Source organism: Podarcis liolepis, assembly GCF_965112155.1.
Source record: "Podarcis liolepis genome assembly, chromosome: Z".
NCBI classification, from domain to species: domain Eukaryota; kingdom Metazoa; phylum Chordata; class Lepidosauria; order Squamata; family Lacertidae; genus Podarcis; species Podarcis liolepis.
In genome coordinates this window covers 35031826-35055320 of record NC_139570.1, presented here as the reverse complement: position 1 = coordinate 35055320, position 23495 = coordinate 35031826, and the positions used below count along the sequence as shown (strand labels likewise).

Below are 23495 nucleotides of genomic sequence, written 5' to 3'. Positions count from 1 at the left end.
TCATTTCCGCCAGTTCCATATAGTCCATCAACTTCATCTGCCCGGGTGGGTAAATCTTGTGTCTTCCAATACTTCGCGATAAGTATTCTTGCTGCTGTTGTTGCATACATAAAAAAAGTTCTATCCTTCTTTGGCACCATTTGGCCGACCATGCCCAGGAGAAAGGCCTCTGGTTTCTTCAGAAAAGTATATTTGAATATCTTTTTCATTTCGTTATAAATCATCTCCCAGAATGTCTTAATCCTTGGGCATGTCCACCAAAGGTGAAAGAATGTACCTTCAGTCTCATTACATTTCCAACATTTATTATCGGGCAAATGGTAAATTTTTGCAAGCTTGACTGGTGTCATGTACCACCTATAATTCATTTTCATTAAATTTTCTCTTAGGGCATTACATGCCGTGAATTTCATACCTGTGGTCCATAACTGTTCCCAGTCAGCCATCATTATGTTATGTCCAACATCTTGTGCCCATTTAATCATAGCTGATTTCACCATTTCATCCTGAGTGTTCCATTTCAACAGCAAGTTATACATTCTTGATAAATTCTTGATTTTTGGATCTAACAATTCTGTTTCCAATTTTGATTTTTCCACCTGGAAACCAACTTTTTTGTCCAAATTGTATGCCTCCATTATTTGGTAATAATGGAGCCAATCTCGCACTTTGTTTTTCAATTTTTCAAAACTCTGCAATTTTGTTTTGTCTCCATCTTGTTCCAGAATTTCCCAATATTTCAGCCATTTGGCTTCCATATTGAGTTTTTTCTGTGCCTTGGCTTCCATTGGTGACAACCATCTTGGGGTTTTCTTTTCTAACAAATCCTTATATCTTATCCAAACATTAAACAATGCTTTCCTAACTATATGATTTTTAAACGCTTTATGCGCTTTTACCTTATCGTACCACAAATATGCATGCCAACCAAATGCATTGTTGAAACCTTCTAAATCCAACACGTCAGTGTTTTCAAGAAGCAGCCATTCTCTCAGCCAGCAAAAAGCAGCTGATTCATAATAAAGTTTAAGGGCAGGGCAAATCCACCTCTTTCTTTGGCATCAGTTAATATCTTGAATTTTATTCGAGGCTTCTTGCCCTGCCAAACAAGTCTGGAAATATCTTTCTGCCACTTCTTGAAACAATCCATCTTATCCAAAATTTGCAATGTTTGAAACAAAAACAACATCCTTGGCAACACATTCATTTTTATCACAGCAATTCGGCCTAACAATGATAACTTCAAATTTGTCCATATTTCTAAGTCCTTTTTCACTTCAGTCCAACATTTTTCATAATTATCCTTAAATAAATTCACATTTTTGGCAGTCATATTGAATATGACAGCAGGAGGAGAGATTTGCAGCAGATAGGGCATTGTGTGTCCCACATAGGTGTTTTAAACCCTCTGTTGTTCCTAGCTGGAAGCAGAACAAAACATAGAAAACAAACGGGTATTTGCAATTTAGTGCAAGATCAGGTTTTTTGGGGGGGAGCAGACCTTTTGTATTACTTTGGAGGACGCTTGCAACCTTGTCTGATGGAGATCAGAATTGCTGGAACAGCACACAGGTGCTGTCTCCGACACTCAAGCCAGCTGGGGAAGTTCTCCGGTTTTGCCACGGAGGGCACCCTGCTCCATGACTCACTGCTAACACATGTCAGCTCCAGAGAGGTGCTTGTGCATCAAGCATCATTGTGCCATACTGTAACCCACCCACCACCACCACCAAGTGGACACCTGGGCCTCTTGCCATAATAACCATGAAGTATTACACTTGCTGACCTAAAGAGGGGACATCCGTCTGAGCCCTATCTGCTTTGTCAGTGGGGCAGCATTATATGCCCAGCTAGCGGGCAAAGGAGATCCAGCTACCGCAAAGAAGCTTTTTTTCCAGCCTACCATAAGGCAGGCAAGTGGAATTGGCTGGAGAAGAGTGTTGCCTTGCCTCATCTTCAACACTTTAGGGCGAGGGTGGAGGGTTTGCTTTTATCCCCGGGGGAAGGGTCCCTCAGTCTGCTTGCAGATTATGTCTTGTGCAAACCCACTCACCTGCTGTACAGTATTATTGTTGCAAGGCAGACACAGTGATTTGGAAATGCATCTTTGCCCAAGGTATTATCCTGACCGGGGCAAGTTTTTTCTCAAGGAAACGCCGTCCGCTTTGGGTCTCCTGGAATGTAGATAAATCTTCCCAGGGAGAAGCCCAGAGACCTTGTAGTACAACCATCACAGTTTGCAGGCATTTTCCCAACAGGTCAGACTCTCCCACTGTTGAAAGGACGCCGATGCACTTTCGAATCTAGGATGATTTTTTAAAAGTGATTATTTTCATGTTTGCCAAATTATTTTTTTAGATGTTCCTGAGAGCAACTCAATGGCAATTGTGTAAAAAGCAACAAGGGCCATTAAGTAGATGAGCCATAGTGTGTATATCATGTAACTTAAACAGATAAAAAAAACCTGTTTATGATGTTGAAGTTTCTTTCCTTCTTTTCTGTGTTTTTCCATACTTCCTGCTTCAGAATCAGCATTGTAGGAAAGTCCACCTTCTGAGGTTTGTTAAATCTAGAACTGTTTTTTTATTATAATTATCATTATTCTATTGAGTTCCTTCTCTTAATTATTTCGCTATCATTTCCAGCAATAAAAGAAAAAGAACCTTGTTTTTTCTCAGACTCGTGAGATTTTCTTTACGTTATCTGGCCCCAGAAATAATTTGTTTACTTTGCCCATAGCTGCTGAAGACCATGGCATGACGCTAGATCACATCACTGCTTGTTCTTCCATAAAGCTGTTCATAGACAGTTGCCAGTTGCTTCAGTTTAAAAGTTGCTTTTCATCTGCCTTAAGAGTTCTCCATTTGCTTCTATCTGCTGGTACAGAAACCATGGATTGCTTGCTTTTTTTAAAAAAAAAAGTTATTTGTGCATGCCACCTTCTTGAATTCAGAATAATTTTCCCTTCAGTGCTTGCTTTAAGAGAGTCATTTTATTCGGGGGGGGGGGTCTTCATTTCACATATCCAGAAAATGATCTGTTGATGTTTAAGAGTCTGATTCTTGTCACAAATGTCCCCTGCCTGGAACCCAGGAGTTGCTGCTAGCTAGCATTTCAGACATCACTGAACTGGATGGACCAATGATCGGACTCATTGCACAAGAGGGCTTTTTAGAATTGCCCACAGAGAGGCTGGCTCCTCTGCCGATGTAACGCATTGCGCCTGAATCAGCAAATCAAGAGGAATCTAAGGTCACATCCATACCACGTTTAAAGCACTCATATCACTTGGGCAGTCATGGCTTTCCTCCAAAGAAAACCTGAGAATTGTAGTTTTTCTAAGGGTGGTGGGACTTGTAGCTCTGTAAGGGGTATCCTTCTAACTCTTAATTACCCAGAATTCTTTGAGGAAAGCCATGGCTGTTAAAGTGGTGGAAGAGCGCTGTAAATGTTGCTAATAGATGTGACATAGGACAAAAGATAGCGCAATCGTTGCCTGCAGCTACGCCCATCCATTTATTCTACCCCACCACTGATCCATCATTTGCATCAGTGTTGGAATAATAATATGAGATTCTGTAATAAATAAGAGTATGTCATCAGCAAATAAAACCCAGTTTATAATCAACTGAGTTAGGACTGCACATCTGTGCCTTCATGAGAATCTTCCTAAAAAGGATCCCTGGGGAGTCAATAATAATAATAATAATAATAATAATAATAATAATAATAATAATAATAATAATGTATTTGTTTTGTTTTCTTAATCCATTTCTGCTTTAGCTCTTCAAGGTACAGTGCCCCTGGGTCTTTGCTTTTTGAACACCTCCACCCCCCAAACCTCTCCCAACTTGTGTGTATCTAACGAAATCTCTCTTTTCTTTCTCTCTCTCTCTGTTTAGATTCCTAAAAGTGTTGGCTGCTGGTAACAAGAGCATCGGGGCGAGCAGGGGCACAGGAGAAACAAATGGTCTGATTTTTTTTAAGCACCCTGTTTGCACCAGGGTTTTTTTGTGGGTTCCCCTCCCTTTTTTTTAACAACAGCAACAACCCTCCCTCATGTTAGGCTCCCCTCCCTTGAAACGGAGCTATCATTTGCAGAGGGAGGAAAAAACTCCTGCCCCAATAGTGGGTGCATTCCATGACTCCCAACATCATCACCTAGTTGCTTGCTAAAACTCTCCAGCATGCCACCTGCTGCATCAAACTAACCCATCCCTCCTCTTCCTTTTAAACTATGTGGAGGTTCCACCAGAGTCTCATTTAAATGGAGGACGTAACCAAAAAGCTTCCGTCATGTCCGTGTTGCCCTCTGGTAGAGGCAACAGCAATTTGCTTTGGCTAGCTGACTGCCATTATGTGCCATCTTTGCTCATCCATCTTGACTCCGTTGCTGGTAGTTTCTAAAAGGGTGTTTGCAAGGCAAGCTGCCTTTGTTCCCATTTTGTAGATGAGAAACCGAGGCTGAGAAAACACCGAGGTTCTGCTTTCCTTGCAGCCTCACACAGGCAAACCCACTTAAGCACAGGGCTTCTAAACCAGGTGTGGGGAAACCTTTGGATTTTGTTGAACTACGATTCCCATCATCCCTAGCTACTGACAGTGCTTGCTGGGGGCCTGATAGGCATTGTGTCGTCATTCAGCAACTTCTGGAGGGCCAAAGATTCCCAGCATGCCTGCTCTAGACAGCGGTGATCAGCGCTAAATAGTGAATCAAAACCAGTTTAAAAGTCTTGCATTCAGTTCTGGTTAGGGAGCTTTTGCAAGTAGATTGCTGATTTTAATCGGGCCTAAACACTGAAGTAGTTCAATTGAAACCCAGCAGTAACATTATGGGTTGTATCCAATGTCTGCGCTGCTCAGAGTAGACACATTGAAATTAATGAGCATGGCTAACTTGGATCTATTCATTTCAGCGTGGCTTTACCCTAAGTCTGGAGGATCTAACAAGATGGCCCCTGGTGGGCCCTGTAAGAACAGGATGCTGGACTAGATGGGGTCCTCTTGGGCCTGACCCAGCAGGCGCTTCATATGCTATTACTGCTTCATAACCGGACCTCAGCTAGGAACTCAGGAGGCAGCCGTTGAGGCTAGCTGCCTTCTCTGACTCAGCCTGCCTTCTGCAGAATGGGAATAATAAGTGCTTCCTTAGGGCAAGTTTGGAAGGTCTACGAAGTGCCTATGAGAAAAGGACTGCAGAGATACCACATAATAGTATTTTCATTTTTTTAAAAATAGAACTTATTTAAATAATATTTAGTGCCACTCACTTCTGTCTCTAATCTTAAGATTGGCAATGTGGGAACAGGGTGGGGGAACTTGTGCCTTCCTATACTCTGATACATTGTGGTTGGACTCCAGCTCCCATCAGTGCCTGCAGCCACCGTGGCCGATAGGAATGATGGGAGGTGGAGTCCGACAGCATCTGGAAGGTCACTTGTCTCCCCATCCCTGATCTAAGCAGCAGCATTCCCTAGTGCATGTCGGGTATGGAAGGATGTCTCTGTTGAAAGAGAGAGGGGGAAGGATGCCTGTTCTTAGATCAGGAGCAAGGAACCTGTGGTCCTCCACATATCTGTTGGATTCCAACTCCCATCAGCCCCAGCCAAGGATGGTGGGAGTTGGAGTCCAGGGAAATCCAGTGGGTCACTAGCTAGCCATGCTTGCTGTAGATGTTTATGTGGAAGCAAGCCCCATTGTGCTTAGTGGGGCTTTTCTTCTAGCTGATATGTCCAGGGTTGTGGCCCTGGTCCTGCAACCAACTCCAGGCCGCTGCAAATAAGTGCCAAATCCTGCATGTTAATACTGCAGCGCACTGAGGACACACAGCAGCAAGCACAGCATTGTTCTGACAACTATTTCCCCCATTATGCTGTGCTCACTTGTCCTATCCAGGCATTGTGTTTCATTAAATACATGAAAATACGCCTAGGAAAGAACGTAATGTGTGAAGGGAAACCCCCACCCACCAAGAAACAAATAAGCAATAGATGGGTTGAGTTGGTATGTGCCAATTGTTCAGATATCCTTTGGGGGGGGAGGGTTGGAGAGACTGAACACTTCCTGGCATCTTCACAGAGTTCAAGAGAAGTCAGCCCTTGTTCTGAAGGCCTTCCTGAGGTCTAGCCTCTTTCCTTAGTTTTTGCCCTTAGGGACTGCATTCCCCACCCTCAACTGCATCCGCAGTGAGTAAGCCATTTCCTTTCATCCCAAGTTTAAATTTTGTCCACATTGTGGTTTTGCCCACTGTCAAGGATTTACTGGAGAGCCCTAATAGGTGCTTGTTGGGAGGGGCCGGAGTGTGCTCTTGCTCAGCTGACGCTGGAAACCTCGCCATGCACCCCTTTGCAAAACGCCCGCCTACCTGTGCGCCCAAAACCAACGCCCACCCCCTGCACGCTTCCAGCCAGTTTTCTGCAGACCTCCGTTTCCACTGCCTCTGGGCCCGCATGCTCGCCCCCTGCTGCCTTGCCTGCACCTGCCTGCCTTTTTTTAAGGTGCCCAGATTTAAACTCTCTGCTGCTGTTCTTAATTTATTTGGTCCTTAGCATCTCAAGACCTTCCTTTCTTCCCTTCTGCATGCTGTCTCTGCCTGCTCTTGCCTTTATTCTGCTTTTATTCCCATACCATGTCAAAACAAAATCGCACTCTTGATTTATTCTTCCCTGCCACCCCAGTCCGTACTGGAACGTCATAGCCCAGCACTTTGGCAATGTAGGTGTTCTGTCTTCAATTCCCTTTTTGGCAATGTGACCGGGTTGATTAACTGAGCAGTAGTTTCATCTGTGTTCACGCTGGACAGCACACCTTCATCATGGGCGGCTGACTGGATGTGGCTTTCTTGCTGCGTGAAAGATAAAATACTTTGGGTTTTGAGCTCATGCCTTCGTCTCCCAAACACCTGCATTTTGACAGCGGGTGACGGATCACAGATCACACTGAAAGAGCCTGACCCAGTTCTCATTTAAAAGACCCACATGCACACACTTGTTACAGAGTGTCTGCCATACATGTGAATGGATCGTTGCAGTTAAGATCGTCAGCGCTGGAACTTCTGCGGTGTGGTGCTCATCGATAGAGGCAGTTCGAGACAAACAAGTGTGGCCCATTCCAGGTAGCGGAAAGAGGTTTCAGACTGAGATTAGGGGACAGATTGATTTCCAAAAGCAACCTATTGTTGGTTGTATTACAGCTGGTCACCTGCCAAATGGGGGAGGGTCTTTGGCTCGGTAGCAGGGCATCTGCTTTGCATACAGGATGGTCCTAGCTCAATCCCCAGGGTCTCCAGGTAAGGCTGGGAAAAAATTTGGTTTGACACCCTGGAGATCTACTGCCAGTCAATGTAAGAAAGAGCAGGGCTAGAAAACCCGGGTCTCCAGCTCCCACCAGTCCCAGCATGGCCAATGAGGAAGGACAATGAGAAGGCCAACATTTGAAGGGCCAGATGTTCCCCACCCCCTGGCAAACTATTGTATGCGTTCACCCAGCATTGGATCACAAGCGGAAAGGAGGAAGCAAGTCTGAAGGGGATAAAGCTCTTGTCTACTCCTTTCATGACAGTGGAAGGGCTGGTGTGTTGGAAAGTTGCATTTGTGGTCCATGCGTGTGCATAGCTGGCTGCTTGAACACTGTCATAGCATGGGGTCAAAAGCCACCGGAAAGTGTGTCATGTTGCTGGAGTAATGTGTAGTATGGGCCACATTGACACCCAGAATGTTTCTTACTTCCAATATTGTCAGCTGCCCACTAATGTGGGATAGTCAGGGCCATCCTCACAGTGAGTTAGACCTGTTATCAGTGGGGAGTAGGAGGCAAAAAGAGTGCAGAACGTAAAAAAAAAAGGAAGGGGACTCTGTTCACTAGGCTGAATTTCTGGGTGAGGAATGCCCTTGAGCACCAGCGTTCCTGTTCAGGAGGGACGTTGCCATAGCATCTGCTTCAATTATATATTTATCCAGAGGCCAGCAGCCTGAAAAGCAACCAAGCTGTGCTATTCAGTCATGAAATTAAAAAAATGTAGAGTTGGAAGGCACCCAAAGGGTCATCTAGTCCGACTCCCTGCATTGCAGGAATCACAACTAAAGAATCCTGAACGCTCCTCCTTCCCGAGATCTGCAGGAAGACAAAGTGGATATGAAACTTACAGCACCTACAGCTATTTCTGTTGGCAAAGTCTGTAACATCCCTGATCGTCCCAGCATGTAAATAAGATGAAGGGATCTTCTTCCCAATTTATGGTGCCACTAATGTAAGAGAAAGTCTGCTTTTCAATAAACAGACATTAGATATAGATAGATATATATATGTTAGGTGGACAGTATATTATTGTCACCCTGTACCAACAATGCCCAAATGATTGCTGTGTCCATGTGGCTACATCACAAGCTGGGGGGAGAATCATTTCTGCCTTTATAACTAGGCTGTGAAAATATGGTTTCCTTGAGTTTCTACAAAGTTGGCAGCTTCTTGGAAAATCTTTGCTACTCTTAAGAACCAAACAGGTAGAAAAAGAAAACATCGAGCCACCTTTGACTAAATGGTCCTATCTCTGTTCTACTAGGTGGACATTTCAGGAAAGAATTTAACAGAGGCACTTTTCTTCTGCCTAGGCACAGAATTGGAAGTCAAGAGAGCACCCATGTGGGTTAAGATTTTTCAGACAGCAGCATTAGTTTGTAAGCACTATGACACCGTTCCATGAAATGTCAACCCCCCCCCCCCAAACTGGGAAATTTGAGGTTTGATACAGCACCAACCCTTTTAAAGTAAGGGAACATCACCTAGGGGGAGGTCACCTATTGGCTAGCACCTGTAGCATCACTACCACATCTCCTGCCTCAACACCTTGCCAGAGAAATTGTGTGTCTGTGTGTGTGTGATCTGGAGATAAAAATAGAAGCACAGCACACAAAGAAGTGGATGGGACACTTTATTTTAAAAATAAAAATAAAAATTAGATAGCTCTCAAAGGGACAACTGATCCACCCTTTGATTCATTTCAGAACATATCCATAAAGCAAGTTGCAAAGGCAGGGGGTGATGTACTTGCAAGGGGCTGCTCTTAAAATCATTCCAAAAAGTGCTTATGTCTTCTGTACACCCATGTCGAGACTTCTGGTCCATGCTGCAGGCTGCCACGTGGGTCACTTCGTGACTTTTTCTTTTATGTAGCAAAATAAAAATAAAAATGTGCAGAGACATGCAGGCCCTAGATGTCTCCCAGATCCAGAATGGCCCTGGGCTCCTGGAAACCCCAAAGAATATGGGCTTCAGTAGCCAGAACAGCTTTGCACAGAAAAGGATTGAGACACTTTGCTAAGATGAAATGAGTGTATTGGTGCTCCACACACACTTAAGGAGTTCAAAAGGCACTCTGGAGCATGTACAGAGCTCTGAGGCAGAGCCTCCAAATTTAACCTGAAGCAGATTAATAAAGCATCTAGTTTGCAAAAACTTGTGACCGTCTCATGATCCTATTGGAGAGGAAAAGTTATGATCCTTGCCTCTAAGAAAACAAATCAGCCTTCTCCGCCCTCTGCTCCCATCTCTCTTACTCTCCCTTAACATCTGTAAATATACAAAGAGAAAAGAAACATATTTACTGAAAAGTTGTGTTTTAATGCTGAATATTTTTCAAAGTTTCCTGCTGCATATTGACTCCATCGCTCCCTGCCCCCTCATGCTTGAAGTGTCAAAAAAAAAGATTTTTTTAAAAAAGTAAGCCAAATTATATTTTAACATATAATGTCAAGCACTTTTTTTATTATTAAAAAAGAAATGATTTCTGTGTGAGTTTTTAGGCACTGGATTATTTTGCGTAGGTTTCAACAGCATCTTAATGTATGTGTGTGTTGTCTCATAACCCCCAAAAGTGTGTAAAAAAAAAAAAGACGACAAAAAGGTTCTGGTGTTTGACCCATTTGTTTCTTGATGAAAGAATTCTATCAAATAAAGTGCTTCCATTTGAGAGCAAACACAGGACTTGTTAACTGTGATTTGGGGAAACAAAACACTTTCATCAACGTTTGGCTCTTGGTCCTGCAACACCATCAAGAGATTATCTCTAGCTTTTGATTAAGCACTGAGCCCCCATTTCAAACTCAGAAGGAGGAGGTCTTCTCAGCCATCAAAGGGGACGGTGATACACCACACTCTGAATACTGGAAGGTGAAAGCCAGACAAAAGGAATTAATATCTTCACACTGCATTATAGTTGAACTGAGCTTCCCGCAGGACACAGTGATGGCCACTGACTTTGGATGGATTTAAAAGAGGACTGGACCATTTCATGCAGGAGATAAGGCTAGCCATGGCGGCTCAGCTCTGCCTCCCTGATCAAAGGCAGCCATTCTTCTGAATGACAGTTGCTGGAAACCTCAGGAGGGGAGAGGACTCTTGTGTCTGGGTCCTGCTTGTAGGCTTTTCATTGGGGCACCTGGCTGGCCACTGAGAACAGGCTACTCAGCTGGAGCCAGGCTAGTAAGGTTTGCAACTGGCAGCTTGCAGCAAAATTCCATGACACGAAATGATGCCAACTGGGCCTGCAGACATAGGCCGTTAAAAGCGAAGTGAGAAAGGGAAGAGAGGTGATAACAGAAACCACGTATCTGATGGCCCCCACTTAAAACTCTCCTCCCTTTCCAGGTGAATGCTTGCTTGCCCCATCAGGCAGGATGCAGTTCAGAAGTTTGTTTAAAGGCTGGTGAGGGGTTTGGCATTGGGGGAGAGGGTCCCAAAGTCCAGGTGGCAAGGCCTTGGGGCGGGGTACATTTGGCCATTAGAGCCTGATGTTCAGCGCCTATCCAGGCAGAGGATAAAGCAAAACCAGAGCGTCCCTTCAGGGGCCAACCTCCACATTTGGGGGGCGGGCGCTGTGATGGAGAATAAACACATGGACAAGCAAAGCAATATTTACACAGCTTCTGAATGCAAGCGTTCTTTTATTGGCTCAACAGTCTTAGCACAAAAGGAAGGAATTTGAGCACAAGAGTTTGACACTCCATAACGTACTCGGTCTCTTTTAAGGCACCACCCACAGAGCACAAACAGAGGCTGCCCTCGAAAAGGGCGTTCCATGGTAAGAGCAGAAATGACACCCCCCACAGCAAGTCATCTCCCCACACGCTCCTCAGGTGCCTAGGAGGATGCTCTTTTAGGCATTTACAGATCCAGGTCAACAGGGAAAGCAGCAACAAAAAGATGGAGAAACTTCTGCAAGAGAGTTCTCTTTAAAAAGAGGCGGAAGTGGTTGCTGTTTGCAGCAGAGGATTTCGTGCTTCCAGAAGGCCACATCTCACTAAAGAGATCTTCATGCTTCTCCCTCCGTTATCCGCTCTTATCCATTCCCATAAACAAAACAAAAAATGGTTGGTTTGGAGCAACCCCATTAAAGCCTGGGAGTGGCCAGAGAGGCAAAGAGGTGTGGGGAGGTGAGACTGCACTAGACCAATTACCAACACAAAATGATGTTTGAGGGTACATGTGGCTGGACAGAAACAGAGACTGTGCAAAGCAACATGAGACAGGACCTCCCTCAAAAAGGTATCTCTCGTCAGCTGCTGAGCAGAAAAATGCAGTAGTGGTTCCTGGAATTGGGGGGGGGGGGGGTCTTCACTATCTTCACAAGTGTGCCAGACTTGTTGGGCTACATGGTTTTCCCTCAGAAACTGTCCAATCTGTCACCACAGATCAGAACTGTTTTAGCGCTGGTCCTCCAGCAGTCTGGATGCAGGAGGCATTTCAGAAAGACAGAGACACACCCCTGTTCTCCCACAGCCAAAAAAGGAGGGTGGGGCTGCCGGGTCAGGTGGGACAATCAGTCTTCCTTGGTTTCACAGGCAGCTGCACCCAAACATCAAGTATTGCCCACCTCCCTAGGAAGATGCTTCCAGTGTTCCTGGCTGCACATGCAATCAGGAGTGGGTCGTGCTGTTGTGTGGGTGCGACAAGACTAGTATGGGGTCATCAGGGGCTAATTCATGGGTACCCATTTCCTCAAAATTCCTTCCTTCCACACACCCATTTTCAGGGAGGCCACAGTCAATGGGATGAGAAGAAGCTGATCAGCTGCACTTGTTCTTTATGTGAATGGGATTGTGTTCAAGGAAGGGGTGGGAGACAGGCATCCTGAATCGGAAGGTGGAGTTTTGCATCCTTACAAATAAATAAATAAATAAATAAATCACAATGATGGGGTCCACTTTGTGGTTTGAAAGCTCCCCGCTGCCAATACACACCAGAAAGGGGGGGGGGGAATTATGTGCAATTGTAGGGGGAATTTTTGTCACTCTGATGCCTCTGGCTGAGAGAGAACATGAGCAACTCCTGACATTACTCTGAAAGGTCATCCACCCCACAAACATCTTCTGTGTCTGACTCCAGCAGAACTGCTACATCAACTACTGAAATGGTAGAAATCCAAGAGGAAGGAGGCGGGCAAATTAACAAGAAGAGGGGTGTGGCTATGCTTGGTGCCCAAGGAGCGGGCTAAAAGGTCAGGGCTGTTGAAAGGCCACAAGGCTCGCCAAAGGGAAAAGGACAAATGGGGAGGCCAGCAGAAAGCAGGAAAACTAGTTCTCCAAGCTTCCTCCGAGGTCACACCAAGCAGAATGCAGACCTATCCAGTCAGGGACTAGGAAGGAAGGAAGCAAAAACCAGACAAATGCAAATCTGGCAAAGGTGTCTTCCTCTTTCACAGCCGGGCAAAGGCAAGACTTGCAGGGCACTCTATGGCCTGTGAAGCTGCAAGTGGACATTTGCGAGGTCTCATTGGTGCTAGGCTAGGCATCAAATTTGTGGGGAATTGCAGCCAAATATAGCTAGAAAAACATAGGGCTAGTTAATGCATGAAGCGGTTATTATCATACTACTTTGTTCCTAGACTCAGCTAGCCCCTCACCTGGAAGTAAGTTTCCTCATTTGTGAGTTTGCATGGTGAAAGAGAATGAACAGAAATAGGACATGCCTGAGCTTGCTTGCTACAAGCTCAGACTGTGTGCTTTAAGCTATTTCTGTATTTTGTAAACACCCTGTGTTCTTGCTGCTGCATGGAATAACACATGAATCTAACCTTTGGTGTTTTGTAAGTAAAGCATTTATACTTAGTAATGCTGTTTTCTGTCCGTTGCAAGAGGAGTAGAGAAGGGAAGTGCTGTACATGGCTATAACAGGATATTTAAAAGGTCTAAAAACTTACATCCCTCGTGCTTCACTGTGCTGCATGATTCTGTGGTTTTAAACCCAGGGAGGTGTTTCTCTTGCTAAAGTGTGTTAAGTCCTGTGTTTTGGATCTAGGGACCCAGCCAAGTCTTTTATTAATTACTCCGCACAGGTGATCTATATCTATTTTCCCCACAAAATTAACATCGCTTCCCACAAGTGTTAATCACTGTGAACAGGACAAGGTGACGGGTGGCGGGAGCTGCGTTGTATGCTTTTTCAGTTCCAAAACATGAGAGAAAGGGAAACAAAGAAATGCAGAGAGTGTTTGGACTCACTCCCAAGAATGTCCACTCCCCAAGGGGAAGTCAGGGCTAGCCCAACCTGTCAAGAGCACAGGAAAGAGATCAGAGCTGTGCTTCTTTTTAGAACACAGCTGGGGAACCTTTTTCAGCCTGGGGGCCAAGTTTCCTTCTGGGCATCCTCCTGCCAGCCACTTCCCAGAGATGGGTGAGGCAAAACATTAGGAAGAACTTTTTGAAGGTGAGTTGTTCAACGCTGGGATGGACTACCTTGGAAGGCGGTGGAATCTTCCTTTGTTGGATGTTTTTAAACAGGTTGGATGGCCACCTGTCTGGGATTCATCAGCTGTGATTCCTGCATTGCTGGGGGTTGGACTAGATGACCCTTGGGAACTTTCCAAGTCTACAATTCTATGATTCTATTAAAAGTGGGTGGAGCAATGGGTGCAGATTTTACCTTTGCACAGTAGGCTAATTTCTACAAATGCCCACATACCTCTCTCTATCCTCTGTGCAGGCAAGCAGAAAAGCACAGTCAGGCAGTGTTGTACCAAGATGGCTTGATGTGCTGTATGCTGAGGGGGCATAGAGACTATCAATCCATGGTAGTGAACACACTTTGCATGCTCATGGTCCCAGGTTCAATCCCTGGTACCTGAGGTGAACAAAAGGGTCTTAGGTAGCAGGGCTGAGCACCCTGAGCCAGAAGAGTGGATCACAGAGGGGGAACTTGGTAGCCCAACAAGACTCGTAGAATGTAGTTCAGCAGTACAGCATCCGTTTTGTGTGCCGAAGGTCCTGGCTTCAATCCCCAATGGCATCTCCAAGTAGAGCTAGGAATGTCCCCTGCCTGAAACCCTGGAGACCCACTGCCAGTCAGTGCCGGCTATACTGAGCTAGATGGACCAATGGTCTGACATGTTATAAGTAATCTTCCTAAGTTCTTATTCAGTTCAACCCATACAGAACCATGAGGACTAGGGTCTTTCTTTTATTTTTAGGTAAAATACAATAGCTCCATGGTAGAGCACCTGCTTTGTACACAGGTCTGAGGTTCAGTTCCCAGCTTCTCCATGTAAGTCTCTCCTAGACTCCCTGCCTGAAATTCCCAAGAGCCGCTGCCAATCACTGTAGATCATACTGAGCTAAATGGACCAATGGTCTAGCTCGATATAAAGGAAACTTTCTATCTTCCCACTTAATTACTTCATGCTGGCTGAACAATTGAACTAGAATCTTTATTGGGAGGGGGGTGCAGCTCAGTGGCAGAGCACCAGATTTGCTTGCAGAAGGTCTCAGGTTCAATCCGCAGCAGTATCTCCAAATACGGCTGGGAAAGAGATCCGGCCTGAAACCCCTGGAGAGTCCCTGCCAGTCAGTGTAGACGATAAGGAGCTAGATAGAACAATGATCTGATTCACTACAACTTTTTATGCTGTGGTTTTTAAAAAAAAACTGTTGAAAGGTTTTGGAACAGAAGGGTTTGTTTAAAGAAACTCTTCAGGATTCAGAAACATTCTAAAGGCAGCTTCTTAACTCCCATCATCCATTGACCACTGGAGCATGCTAGCTGGGGCTGATGGGAGTTGCAGTTCAACAGATGGGGGGCACAGTTGCCCCATCCCTGGAGTAGACTGTAATGGGTCTAGATGGGGAAATGGTGCGACAGAAGGTAAAGCTATCCACATGAGCCTAACCTCAGGGGCTCTGGGTGCCCCTGCGCCTCTCCAGTGTACCTTCCCCACATGGTCCGTGGTCTCTCAGGCCGCCCGGGTCTCAGCCTCAATCTTCTGCTCCCCGTGCATGTTCTCCACCTCCTGCACCTGGGCCACATTCTGCCGGATGGCAATCTCGGGGCCTCCACTGTAGATTGTGCTTAAGTAAGTCCAGGTCTCCTCGGAAATCTGGCCGTAATCAGCTCCTGCCAAAAGAGCATAGGTAGCGGTAGAGAAAATGCTGGTGTGGGCAGGGCAGATCCAAACGGCTTCTGTCAACAGCAAAATTTTCTCACAGCTTTGCTCAAAGCAGTAAAAGCATTACTAAACGGTGAGGGGAATTACTGCTATTGTTAACAGACAACTTAAGAGCATTGCAAAAGAGTGTTTATAGTGTTGTACAGGAATCCTGTGAGGTAGGCTGCTACTCTTTCCATGCTGCAAGTTGCAGAAGAGAAGCCCAGAGGGAACTAAGAACACAAGAAGAGCCTGGCTGCTACAGAAGACCAAAGGCCTGTCTAGTGAAGCACAGCGACCAGCCAGATGCCCTCGTGGGAAGCCTGTAGACAGGATCCAACTGCAACACCAGCTCTGCCCACTTGTGGTTCCCAGCCTCACTACTGGATCAGACAAGTGGCCCATCTAGTCCAGCTTCCTGCTCTCACAGAAGTCAACCAGATGCCCCAATGGGAAGCCCATATGTAGGACCTCAGTGCCACACTCTTACATGTGTTCCCCAGCAACTGGTATCCAGGAACATACTGGAGGGCTGAACACATCTATCCTGGCTAATAAACACTGATAGCCTTATCCCTCCATGAATTTGTCTAGTCCTCTTTCTAAAGCCACTCAAGGTCCTCTCCCAAACCCCAGAATTTTCTCCTTTGCTTCAGCTTCACTAAGATCCTGTTTCTTGAGGGAGGCAGACAGAATGGAAAACAGGAAAGGAAGGGGGGAAGGCTGAAATAACTGCTGTGAGGAGCCTTACCCTGCTTGACCTGCATGTGACCACTGCCTTTTGCCACAGCAATCTTGCTGTTGTCGATAGGTCCAGGCGGTTCTACGGGAAAAGAAGGAATACTAGTTAGCAGGCAGTACAGTTCAAAATTAAATTTGCCATAGTTCCATTTATTTATTCATAGCCCACTTTTCCTCCAAGTAGCTCAAGGTGGTGTATACACAGTTCTCCGCCTCTCCCCAGTTCATCCTCACAACAACCCTGCGGAGTAGGTTAGGCTGAAAGAGAGAGACAGAGGCAGGTTTAGACTGCCAGGCTAGGATATGGCAGACCGGGACTCAAGTGCCATGAAGCTCACAGAGGACCTTGGGCCTAGTCTCCGACTGTCTGCCAAACTCTCTGCTGTGAGGGTAAAATGGGGGAAACCATTCCCATCACCTTACATTCGTATAAAAGTTTTATCGTACTGTGACTTTGCCAGAACCACCATACTTGGGCCAGAGGCAGACGGGCTTCCCGGCCTGCCAGTTGGCCATCCCTACTGAATGAGAGAAACCCCCTCCCCTTCTGAGTCGCTTCAGAGGCACTTGGTGGCAACCCTGTTCTCTTCCCATCCCTCCTTTTCCACTGCCAACTCCCCTCCCTGCCAGTCTTTACCGTTGTCCTTTCCTTTGACGAACGCCTCCCACTCGCGGAACCACTGCATGCTTATGCAATAGATGACTCCAGGAGACTCTTCGGCCTGGAAGGCCTTGTTCAGCTGATGGGCAGAGGGCAAAGAGGGAATTACTACTATCATCATTTGTTTTATGATGGCAGCTAAAGGCAGTGGTGGGTAGAAAACACCAACACTGCCACCAGCCACCAGCTTTTGTAGGTTAATTTTCAAATCTTCCTTTTATGCTGAACTGTATTTTTAAGGGCTGGCATAAACTTCCTTGCAAGCCTCTGGAGCTGAAAGGTTTCTAAGGTTTGTGGATGTGTCTCCTGCATTTTATGGATTGTATTTTACTGAGCTTGCAGAGACACAGAGCAGATCATTTGCTCTGTCAAGAGGTGGATGTAGACAAGGACAGCGTCAAGGGTGGCTGCAGTCAGACTGTTCCCTCCCCAACCACCAAAGAAGCCCTGGCGGAAGGAGAGTCTGACACCAGCTGCCTGGCCACTCAGTTTTGATTTGTGAGCATATTGCTCTTGGTGTATCTGTTGTGTTTTATGAACATCCTCAGCTGCTTTGAGGACTTGTCAGAAAGTAGGGTATAAATCTACCAAGCAAACACATGAAATCAAAGCTGCAGACACATTAGGGCAGAGGAAGGAATCTGTTGCTTGCAGCAAATTAATATGCTTGATTCTGAATGTCATAAAAAGAGATTGTGTCCGCTGCCAGTCAGCAGAATCCATAACTGAGCCGGAGCATTCATTTGTTTATTTAATAAAATTTATATACTGCCTGACTACAAAAAAAACCCCTCAAAGCAGTTCACAAAAAGTATAAAACGATAAAGTTAATCACAAAGAAAAATTTGCAACAATAACTGGAAAAATTAAAATAACAATAGACTAAAAACAGATTTAAGACTCACATCAACTTTCTAAATATCTGGGCAGGCTTGTTTTTAGCAGAGAAGAGCACAGTGAAGGCACCTGCTTGATATCAATAGGCAGTTGAGTTCTAAAGTTTAGGTGCTGCCACACTAAAGGATTTAGTTGTTACAAATGCAGAATGGGTCTTATGTGGCAGCTTCCAGATCAAGCATAAAGGAAGCCCCACATAAGGTACACTAGATGGAATTACACTGACAGCTAGTGGTACTACTTTGTACTACCACTATGTTTCCCCACCCCAGCAGGCCTATCTGCTGTGGGAGTACCTTGATGAAAGTGTCGATTTCGATCTTCCTCCTCTTGGCCAGGGCTTCGATCTCCACCTGGCACACTGAACACACGTAGAGGTGGTTGACAGCTGGGCCGCCACCGAACCTGAACACAAGAGGAGACTGAAGCATAACCACAGAGGCAATGGAGGAGAAAGGCCAAGCACACCAGCACCACATGCCCATATACTCCAAGTATTTGTGAATGCAGTGTTGAGTCCCTAGAAGTGGGTGGACTTCAACTCCCATCAACCCCAACCAGTATAGCCAATGATCAGGTTTGATGGGAGCTATAGTCCAGCAACATCTGGAAGGCCAACAACATCTGGAAGTTTCCCCATTGCTGACAATCAATTCTGAGGCCATCAGCCACAGAACTGCTATGCAGGTGTAGTACAGCTTTGCAGACCTTTATTTCTCTTACGTTGCGCCTTCTAGTGGCACTTCCCGGAGGGGAAAGACTAGGCACCTGCCCTAGCTGGATTACAATCAGCAGTTCAACATATGAGAGATTATATTGGAGGAAGGGGAGACAAAAGCAAAAGGGAGAAAAATAGAAACCAGATGCCAAAAGCATCACAAAAATGGGCACCGAGAAGGAATTTGAAGGGTCAGAAAGCCTGCATTGTGCTTGTGCTCTTGCCCCAACAGTAAGTTTTCAACTTGCTCTCCACTTACCCTAGGGACTAGGTACTTGATTTTACTAAAATAAAATGAAACAAAACACCCCCACCCCCAAACTGACTCCCCTTACCTGTTGTAGAGATACTCCCAGACGTTCTGGGGAAGAATCACCACCAGGTCATCGATATAATGATATTTATTTGGAGGGATGCCTGCGAGTAAATGAAACAGAGAAGAGGTCATGAAAAACAAGGTACCTTCTGGGTAGTTGCTAACACACCTGCAGAACACAAGGAACCACACGGGCTGTGCATTTCTGCCACCGGACATTTAAATCGTGTGGCTTCTGAGAGGAAAACTGGCTAGCTAGAAGCAGAAGTCAAGCAGATCCCTGCCTCTCAGCACAGCATCAAGTAACATTCCCTCAAGTGCAGCCCCCCCTCCCCCCCCCTCACCTCCATGGGAACAGAGGAAGGTATGGTTGGTGATGGGGCCTGGCTCCGCAAAGGTGTTGAATTTGTTGAGCCACTCCCGAGAGATGTAGAACTGGAGCAGCCCAGGTTCCTTCATGGTCGCCAGCGAGACCACTTTCTGCCGTTCCCGCACAGCCTCCTCGCTGCTCTTCCTGGAGGAAGATTATGAGGAAAGCGCAGAGGGTGGAGGTGTCAGTATGAAGCAGCAGGAGCCACCACCATGCAGATCATGGGGCTGTTCCATGTTTAATTGCAAATCACGCGGGTTCTTTCCTACGATGCTGCCTCATCATAATTATTACTATTACTTAATTACCTGCCCTTCATACTGGGGTCCAAGGGTGGGTTGCAACAATTAAAATACCATATTAAAAACAGCTGGCAATCATAGAAATAAGCTGGATCCTAGAAACTGAGCCAGACTCTTGGTTCATCTAGCCCAGTATTGTCTACAACGACCAGCAGCAGCTCTCCAGGTTTTCAAACAGGAAGTTCTTCTCAGTCCTACAAGAGAGGCCATTGGGGACTGAACCTGGGACTTTCTGCATGCAAAGTAGATGCTCTGCCAATGAACTATGGTCCCTCTCCTATAAATAAAGTTAAGATTCTAGTCCTCGTGGTTCTAAATAAAGAGCTTATTTAAACAGGAAGCTGCATTATACAGTGGTACCCCGCAAGATGAACGCCTCGCGAGACGAAAAACTCGCAAAACGAAAGGTTTTTTCGTTTTTGAGTTGCCTCGCAAGACGAATTTCCCTATGGGCTTGCTTCGCAAAACGAAGCTTGCCCCGGGGACAGCGGGTCTTCTCTTTTGCTTCTCCCCACCGCCCCTTGCTTCAAAAGAGGTCCGGGGGCAGCGGGAAGCGCTTCCCGCTGCCCCCGGACCTCTTTTGAAGCAAGCGGCTGCGCTTCTCCCCGCAGCCGCTTGCTTCAAAAGAGGTCCCGGACCTCTTTTGAAGCAAGCGGCTGCGGGGAGATCGCTTCTCTCCGCAGCCGCTTGCTTCAAAAGAGGTCCGGGGGCAGCGGGAAGCGCTTCCCGCTGCCCCCGGACCTCTTTTGAAGCAAGCGGCTGCGGGGAGATCGCTTTTCCCCACCACCCCGCTTCAGAACGGTGCTCCGAAGCGGGGTGGGGGGGCGGGAACACCTGCCCCAGCCGCCGGGCTTCGTAGCGCTGCTGCGAAGCCGGGCGGGGGGGGCAGGAACACCTGCCCCAGCCACCCCGCTTCGGAACGCTGCTCCGAAGCGGGGTGGGGGGGCGGGAACACCTGCCCCAGCCGCCGGGCTTCGTAGCGCTGCTGCGAAGCCGGGCGGGGGGCGGGAACACCTTCTGAAGGCGGGGGGGGGCGAAAGTCTTTGTCCACCCTGCCTGCCTTCCCAAGGGCTTTTAAATCGCCCCGGACAGCGGAGAAGTCCTCCGCTGTCCCGGGGCGATTTTAAAATGCCGCCCGCCAGCATTTTAAGATCGCCCGGACAGCGGAGAAGTCCTCCGCTGTCCCAGGGTTTTTTAAAATGCTGGGGGTGGGAAGAAAAGCCCTTGTCCCCCCCCCCCCAGCCTTCAGAAGAGGTCCGGGGACAGACTGTCCCCGGACCTGGTCTGAAGGCGGTTTCCCTAGGAACGCATTAATTGATTTTCAATGCATTCCTATGGGAAACCGTGCATCGCAAGACGAAAAAACCGCAAGACGAAGAGACTTGCGGAACGAATTAATTTTGTCTTGCGAGGCACCACTGTACTAAGTCAGCCCACTGGTCCACCTAACTCATGGTTATCTACAGTGGCTGGAAGCAGCTCTTCAGGATTTCAGACAGGAAGGGAGTCCCCAGGCCTACCTGGAGATGTTGGGACTGAACCTGGAGCCTTCTGCATGCAAGACAGGTACTCTGCCTCTTCGCCACTCCACTTTAAGGGGAAAGTGGAATTCACCAAGGAAATTCAAACTTCTAAGTTGGTTTCCATTGCAGTTCACTTGCATCCAAGTTAATTCCTATTTCTGCTACCTTGTTCTACTTATGCACTGTTAAACTTTGTTTTGTAAGTGTCTAAGGGCTAGAATTAAATAAATTTGAGTCTTCCTCCCAGGAAACACTCTCTCATCAAGCTCTTCAGACATTTTTAAAAATGCTAGTTTCCCCAGCAAGGGCCAATTACTTTTGAACATCTTACCTGTAGAACAAAACATAGGCCTCTGCATTCTGTACAACTGTTTCATGGACCTCCGTGACGTACTGATCATCAAATTCGTACCACTGGCCATTGATTACGTTCTGGCAATACGCGATGTAGTGCCCACCTTTTAAGAAAGCAAGATTGGAAAGAGTCCCAAGTGAATGACCTTGAATACTGGTATCAGAAAATCATGGCATGTGAAAACAGCACCAAATCTTACATTGGATGTAAGATGTACCACTTACTCTAGATTAGAATATAACTGTAACAGAATTTTTTAATTTTTTTTGCACCATTTGAGATTTCAGCCAGGGCTAGAACCTCCAGACACTTTTCATATAATTTAGCATTCTGTTATTACATATACAACAAAAGCATTTTCAAGATAACCTTCAGAAAAAGCCTGGCAAATCCGGAACTATACTTGATAATCAGATAATGGTAATATTCTCTAGGTAGAGACAACTTTTATTCTCACTTTTTTGTTTCATAACTTGAACTTTGTTATTTTAACCCATGTGTCCCTATTTTAGTTTTGTTTTTCATCTTTTAACTATCATCTGTTTTTTAAAAAATAATTCTTATTAAAGATTTTCTTGATTTACAAAAATACGTGCATTGTCTCTTTTTCAGGTTGTAAAGTCTTTTCTACAGATCGGTTACATTTGATATGAGACTTTGTGTTGTATATTGTATAAGGTCAGGGAAAAAGAGGAGGAGAGAGGGGAGGTTGGGTGGTGAAACTTGTATTCTTTTCTATAGTGTATGTGTGGGGTTTTGTTTCAGCATCAACTGGGTAGATTCTCTTTCTATTCACGTATTACATTTCCTTGGTAGTAAGAGGGATTGGGAGGGCCCAGGGTGTGGTTGGTTGTCTGTAGTTGGCTGCAGTGAGGTTTGTTTGCATTTGTGAGTGGGGGAGGGATTGTTGAGTCAAGTAAGTCATATTTATTTGTATGCTGTTGGTGGGTTCTTGTTGTCTTGTTGGACTGTGTATGTGATCATGTCAGTTTCAGTCTGTTGGTTAGCTTTTCTAGTAAGGCTGTTTCCCATACGATTTGGTATCAGTGGTCCATGTTCACTCCTGACAATTCTCTCCACTGTCCAGCTATGATGCTTCTGGCTGCTGAGAGTAGGTTGGTTATAAGCTTTTTATAATGTGAGTGGACATTATTATCTTGGAAAATGTTCAGTAGGGCCAGTTCTGGGGTGACTTCTAAAACCTGTTCTGTTATTTTGCATATTTCTTGTATGACTGCTGTCCCAAAGGGTTGGATTTTGAGGCATTCTCACCACATGTGGAGGTATGTGCCTGTCCAGCATTTTGGTGAAGTTCCTGGGTGTATCATGCTGTTAGGTACTACCTGTAGGTAAGTTTCAGAGTGAGTTCTTTTCTTTTGGCTGAGATGGATTCAAAGGGAGGTTTATTCTAGTCCATTGGGTGGGGTTAATTTCATTGTTGTACTCCCATTGTTCTTTGATTGCATCAAGGGGGTTGTGGGATTTTGGAGCAGTATTTTGTATATTTTGGATACCATCCCCTTGCTGTGTTCTTCTGCTTTCCAGAGGTTTTCAAACGTGGACAAGGGCCTAGTGGCTGCTGAGTCTATGGATTGTTTAAGAAGGCATGTACTATAGTTGGTGATTAGCCAGGGTATTTTTCTTGTATTTCTTGTGTCAATATGAGTTTGTTATTTTGGTAGAAGTCTGCTAGGCAGTGGAGGCCTTTGGTTTGCCTGGTTTTTATCTGGAGGTTGCATGTTGGAACAGTGGGTTGTTATAACTGTTCTCTTTGCTTTATATACATTATAAAATGAAATAGAAAATATTTGCCGCCCCAAAAAACAAATCATGGCAAATTGCTTTACTAGAAAACCTCACGAAAAAGGGGGAATGGCCAGGGATCAAAAGCATACAGGCTAAGTCTGTAGCTACATAGCATTGTTTTATTGAGGATACAAGAGTCAATGCAAATAGCTGCCCCACACCTGCAGCAAATTATCATTTATGGTTACAGTCATAACTTTTGGTTTAGGAGAAGGGTAGCCTGGAACCTGCTAGGAAGATGCTTATGAATTTGAAATTGTCAACAAGTTAAGGCTTTATTTATCTGCCTGCTCAGTTCTTCCAGCTGATTATGCAATAGGAGGTGATTTATTTGCAGTGATCCTTGACCTGGCTTTCTGTTTTGCAAATTGTTTTGTACTGATTGAAATGGCTC

The 23495-nt window shown here is 45.7% G+C and overlaps 2 protein-coding genes across 23 annotated transcripts in view; one reads left to right on the top strand and one right to left on the bottom strand.

The window, feature by feature from the left end:
- FNBP1 (formin binding protein 1) overlaps nt 1-9974 on the top strand; it is a 122185-nt gene extending 112211 nt beyond the window's left edge. For 6 of the 15 annotated variants that reach the window (XR_014521373.1, XR_014521374.1, XR_014521375.1 and 3 more), the window contains 2 exons: nt 3903-7643; nt 7827-9974. Coding sequence is in view for 6 of the 15 variants with exons in the window: in XM_083485131.1 (XP_083341257.1) it covers nt 2527-2540 (14 nt within the window). In the remaining 9 variants the exon portion in view is untranslated. Of the gene's footprint in view, nt 1-1347; nt 2475-2526; nt 2559-3902 lie in introns of those variants that run through there. The other 9 variants (XM_083485132.1, XM_083485134.1, XM_083485135.1 and 6 more) reach the window with 4 other exon arrangements.
- USP20 (ubiquitin specific peptidase 20) overlaps nt 1-23495 on the bottom strand; it is a 76361-nt gene that overhangs the window by 25618 nt on the left and 27248 nt on the right. For 4 of the 8 annotated variants that reach the window (XM_083485036.1, XM_083485037.1, XM_083485040.1 and 1 more), the window contains exons 18-24: nt 21272-21398; nt 19090-19259; nt 18765-18846; nt 18008-18116; nt 16791-16893; nt 16164-16235; nt 10907-15381 (exon numbers count right to left, since the gene is read on the bottom strand). In XM_083485036.1, coding sequence (XP_083341162.1) covers nt 15221-15381; nt 16164-16235; nt 16791-16893; nt 18008-18116; nt 18765-18846; nt 19090-19259; nt 21272-21398 — 824 coding nt within the window. In that variant the 3' untranslated portion in view covers nt 10907-15220. Of the gene's footprint in view, nt 1-8918; nt 9568-10906; nt 15382-16163; nt 16236-16790; nt 16894-18007; nt 18117-18764; nt 18847-19089; nt 19260-21271; nt 21399-23495 lie in introns of those variants that run through there. The other 4 variants (XM_083485038.1, XM_083485043.1, XM_083485042.1 and 1 more) reach the window with 2 other exon arrangements.